Source organism: Frankliniella occidentalis, unplaced genomic scaffold, assembly GCF_000697945.3.
Source record: "Frankliniella occidentalis isolate FOCC.00 unplaced genomic scaffold, Focc_3.1 Scaffold123, whole genome shotgun sequence".
NCBI lineage: Eukaryota > Metazoa > Arthropoda > Insecta > Thysanoptera > Thripidae > Frankliniella > Frankliniella occidentalis.
The window spans coordinates 771,702-777,002 of NW_026267250.1; the positions used below are offsets into that span (position 1 = coordinate 771,702).

The 5,301-nt window shown below is 65.1% G+C and overlaps 1 protein-coding gene across 1 annotated transcript in view; it reads right to left on the reverse strand.

The window, feature by feature from the left end:
• LOC113212440 (tyrosine-protein kinase Drl-like) overlaps positions 1 to 5,301 on the reverse strand; it is an 84,509-nt gene that overhangs the window by 19,686 nt on the left and 59,522 nt on the right. Inside the window, exons 4-6 of the mRNA XM_052270413.1 lie at positions 2,776 to 3,013; positions 2,108 to 2,408; positions 1,483 to 2,026 (exon numbers count right to left, since the gene is read on the reverse strand). Of these exons, the coding sequence (XP_052126373.1) occupies positions 1,483 to 2,026; positions 2,108 to 2,408; positions 2,776 to 3,013 (1,083 nt within the window). The remainder of the gene's footprint in view (positions 1 to 1,482; positions 2,027 to 2,107; positions 2,409 to 2,775; positions 3,014 to 5,301) is intronic.

Here is a 5,301-nt window from a genome sequence, read left to right on the forward strand (position 1 = left end):
CGGGGGCGGGAAGGGGAGGGTTAGTCCGGCGCAGCGCGCGGCCAGATAGCTCACACATATTAAGCTATATCGGGGCGGACCGCTTTCACCAGGCAGGCTCCCCCCGCCCCCTCCCTGCCCCGTTGGCCACCCGTCGTAAATTAGGATTGCAGCAGCAGCCGAACGAGGCGCACGGCTCGGCACTGCGGAGGAGGACGGCGACGGGGAGGGGCAGCTATCGGCCGCAGGACCGTACCGAACACCCCTTCCGCGTCAGGCTACCACCACGGCGCTTCTTGTCCCTCCTGATCGCATTGGCGGTAGTGCTGCTGCTGGTGCGGCCACACATGTACGACTACGACGCAAGCGGATTGCTTACAAATTGCCGCGCTGCTTGTTCACCAGAGAGAATAATTTCCGAGCAAGGGTTGTTGGCGCCCCCCCTCTAGCTAAGGCAACCCTTGCAGCCGGCCTCCGGACTCGCGCTTCATGAATCAAATTAAACTGACGTAAACGGCGCGCCGATTTGACGGCCGGCTCCTGCGCCGGTCTGCCGCGTCGGCCAGTGCCGGGCTTAACTCACCCCCACCACACCCACCCCCTGCAGCACCGCTACTACCTCCACCCACGTCGGCAGCTAACCCCCTCGCACCTCATCATGTCAACCAGGAAGGGGCGGGGAGGGAGAAGGATAGCTCTCGGGTCGGTGTGTGAAGCAGTATACGACGGCCGCCCGCCCCACATCCTGCACCTGGCCGTCAAGAGCGGCCATCACCACCACCACCACCACCACCACCACCACCACCACCACCACCACCACCGCAGCGGCAGCGCGACCTCGCCGCGCGCTTCCGATGTGACGCTAAATCACTGGTTGCTGCAGCGCGGCGCAGCGCAGCGGCCCCTGCGGCAGCGGCAACGGCAGCAGCAGCCTATATTTCCGAGTTATCCCATAAACTGGAGCAAAGTGCCCCGCCCCGCCCCGCCCCGCCTCCTCGCTGCCGCCCGCGGTACATGGCGTGGCGTGGCGGTGTGCGGTGGGGCAGCAGCAGGCAGTACAGCCCGGGCTTACCCTCCCCCGACCCCTCCACCATCCGGGCCGCGCTAAATCCGCGCGGTAGCGAATCACTCACGTATACCTTTACGAGCGCCCCGGCCTGTCATCCCCCCACCCCCGCCACACCCCGCCCCGCTTCGCCCCGCTAGGGGGCGCGGCTCGGTGAGTGAGGGCGCGGCGGGCGCGCTGGCCTGTCATCACCCATTTCCCTCCCGAGCCCACGCTAATGATGGCACACAGTCACGGCGCTCCCGCCCTCCACCACCACCACTCCGCCCCTCTCCCCCGGCCATGGCCACGGCGTTGGTGGGGGAAGTGGGTGGTAAATGAATCCGAAACGCCGTCACGCCCAACCGCAATAAACAGGTTTCCGTCGGCAACAAGGCAATGAAGATTAATTACTCGCCCGGCCCCACATAGCCCGGCCGAGCAGCCGAGGGACTCACCGAAGGCTTGCAGAACGAGTTGACGCTGGAGGCGGCGTAGTAGGCGACCCTGCGCGGGCAGTAGGACGAGTACGACGAGTAGGCGCTCTCCGTCTGCGGCGTGGGCGGCGTGGGCGAGTACAGCCTCGTGATGACCGAGCCGCCGCCCCCGCCGCCGCCGCTGCCGCCCGTGGCCACCACCGAGGTGGCGTAGGGCGAGGCCGCGTACGGCGACCCCGCGCGCGTGCTCTTGGTGAGCGAGCCGCTCGCGAGGCTCGACGGGCCCAGGACGCGGGAGGCCGAGCCGCCGAGCACCGAGGAGCCGCCCAAGGCCGAACCTCCCAGCGCCGAGCCGCCCAGCGTCGAGCCCAGCACGGAGCCCAGCCCCAGCGCCGAGCCCAGCCCGACCTTGTGGAAGGACGCGATGGTCGCGTACGAGCCGCAGTCGCTGTCCGAGTTGACGGCGCCGATGAAGGGCCCCAGGGCGCCGCGGCCCGAGCCCGGCAGCGGCGGCTTGCTGACGAGCACGCTGGGCGGGGAGCCGTACGCGCTGGCGTAGCTGGTGCTGCAGGGCAATGGAATAAATTGAAAACAATGCAACGTCCAGGGATGCAGCAAGACGCAAATTAAAACGAGGAGTACTCACTATTGGCATTCCTGGGGTCGCATCTTGGACGTGCTGCGGCGCTTCCAGACGAGCACCATGAGGAAGGATGAGAGCACGAAGAGCGCTCCGGCGATGCCCCCCGTGGCGTACAGGCCCTCCGTGGCCTCGAGGAGCACGGGCCGCCAGCCGTCACCGCTGCCACTGCCGCCGCCGCCTCCGTGGCCGCCGGCGGCAGCGTCGGCTCCCGCGGCCACCCCCGCCGCCCCGGCCGCCCCCGCGGCGCCGCCGGCCGCCGACTGGTGGCCGATCTCGTTGGGATGCGGAGCGCGCGGCCGGTCATCTGGAAGCACAAGAAGAAGGCCGTTCTGGTGATGGGGGAGGAGAGATACGCGAAAAAGCGAGGCGCGGCGCGCGGCCTTTTTCGAATTTCCCGCCGACTCACGGCGGCGGCGGCGACTCGCTCTCGCCGCAGTCACCGCGCGCCCATCCATCATACATGTCTCGCTGACCCGGAAGGAACGGGAAGAAATGTTGCAGTTTGCAAAAGAGCAAACCACGTAAGTTTCTTTACGGAACCAGCACCGTGGTGCAAAAGAGATGCAAAAGCAAATGGGAAAAAAAACTCTTTTCACCCACCCGCCACCGTTGACGGCCTCCTGGATTTAAACGCTAGTCAGGTTTAAAAAGCGAGGCGCTGACTCACGTACCGAAAAGGCAGATCTTCTTACGCACGAAGTTGAGCACCGTGTCGTTGTGCTTTTTGATATTGGTCGTGATGTTGAGCTGGATCAGCACGTCCACCTCGGCCGCCTTGCGCCCCGTGCACGGCAGGTGCACCTTGAAGGTCTCGACGAAGTCGGGCAGCCGGCCGCGCGTCGGGATGTCCAGGGTGGGCGGGTCCATGGCCTCCTTGTCGCCAACCTCCATTCGGAACTGGTACAGAACCTGCGGAGACAGGAAGCAGCAGAGCGCGGAGGTCAGAGAAATAGGTCAGGGAAAAAACAAAGAGATGCTAAAGCTCCCGCTCGAGTACAAAGCCCCTGCGGCCCTGCGAGCTCAATCACACTCTCCTCCGTGTTGTGTTGTTGTGTACTCGCGAGAGACCCCGAATCATCGTTAATACTTAATCTTTCCTCGACCCCGATACCGCCGGCAGCCTGCTCGGCTCGGCGGCCCCGCCCAAGCCGCCACCGCCACCGCCGCCCCACCCAGCCCCTGCAGCTCGCGCGTCCCCTGCGGCCCCCGGGCTGGTTGAGGGAAGCATTAATTAAATTCTGCCCCTGATGACTCCCCAGAGCGATGCTCCTGGGGTCCGCAAGGCCGTGTTTCCGGTGGCCCCCTTTCGCCTTTCTCTGCTTTCGGCGGCGGCAACAGCGGCGGCAGCACCCTCCTTCTTTTCCCTTAGGTTTTTTTTTTTGGCCCCCTCCGTCCCATCCTCCACCGCCTTGTCCCTCCCTTCCCTCTTAAATATTAAATAACACCCTCAGCCCCCGACCAGTGCGACAGCGGCGCAGCCCGCCCGGCTCTGGTCGCCCCCGCTGCTCCGAGTACCAGTCCAAGTCCCTCGCGAGCACACGGGTGCAGCCGCACAACCACAAAGTACCAGCTGCTGCTGGTACCAGCGGAGACTATCCGGAGCAACTTCTTTCCTCTTCCCCATGACGCTGCTTTCTCTCTCTCTCTCGCTCTCTCTACCACAGGAGGCGCCCCCCATCCTGCCAGCGGGTGCGACAAGGACGACAACAACGGCCGCCCGCCCCCGTCGCGCTCCTCCCGGGTGATGGATTAGCACGCCGCGCGCGCCATCCCGGTTTGCACAGCGCTAAAACGCTTCCGAAATTATAACAAAAGTTGGTGGGGGTCTTCACGGTAATGACTCCCCCGGCCGGGTATGGCGCGCCTTCCAGACGAGACGGCGGGGATCATCGCCGCGGGGGGTGGATAGGGGATGGGGAAGAGGCGCGCCGGGGCGGTTCATCAAGCAGGCCAGGCTCCACAGAGACGTACAGATGGGGATTAATTCGCCGGTCCCGACCGTAACAAAACGCTTCGGCGGCCGCAGCTGAAACAACCGCGGTGGTGGCGGCGCCTCTCACCGGCACCAGCTGCTGGGTGGTGCAACCCCGCTGCTCCCCCCTCCTCCGCGCGCCCCACTCACTCCGCGTCTCCGATCGTTCGACCGTGACTCTGCTCCATCGAAGCGCGATCAGATAACCTTCCTTAACGGCTGCATGGGCCGGCTCGGCCCGCGGGCCCGCGAGCAGCGCGCACTCGGCTAAGCAGGTAACGGGAGTAACGACGAAAAAAAAAAAAGAGGCGGAGAAGTTGGAGCGAACGGCGGCGGCGGCGTCCTGTTCGTCCAGGATCTGGGCTGCTGGGAGGCCCTTGCTAAACCCGTCTCTTTCTCGCACACAGCACTCTGCCAGGGCGGGCGCTCCATCGGAGACCCTCCTCCCCCGCCCGGGCCGCGAGGCTGGAAGTCTCCCCCTAGGGGGTAGCTGCGTGGGGGCGGCGCGCGCCGAGCCACGTGAGCGGGGGCCCCCGTAACGAGCCCCCCTCCCCTCTTGCCCCGACCCCTCGGCGCAGCCGATTACGAGGCGAAAAGCTCATCGAAGCGTGTCGCATTAATTCGCACGCCAACTTGGTGTTTTTCAGTCGAGCTCACGGCGGTGCGGCGGGGCACAAGGAACGGAACGGAGGGTTTGCTCCTTCCCAAACTCCCCTATAACCGCAGCCGCCTTCCCTTCACCGCCTGCGCCTCCTTCTCTATGCGCTCCAACGGGCTAAGTAACCAAACTAGGTGCGGCGCGCGGGCGCGGGGCGCGCTGCTGCTGCTCCCCCGGCTTGTTGTTTTTGTTGGGGAGCGAGAGGGCGGAGCGGGCGTCCGGGCCGGGTGTGCTCGCATTGCGGCCGTTGGCGGGGTCCTGCCCCCAGCCCGACCCCACCACCACCCGCACGGCCGCGTTTAACGATAATCACTGTCACAATAAGTGTAAATGAGGAAAAACAAAGCCGGCAGCTCATCGCGTGGCAGTCGCTGTTGTTGTGTTGGCGGCGGGGGGAGTCGTGTTTCTCTCTTTCTCTCTCTCTCCCTTTTTGTCTGTCTGTCTCTGGCCGTACGGCCGCTGCGTGATTTGGCGCGAGACTCTCCACGAACTACACCCTGCTACTGCTACTGCTGGTGAGCGCGTGGGGGGATAAGTTTAAACGACGCCATAATTTCCCCAGAGGCG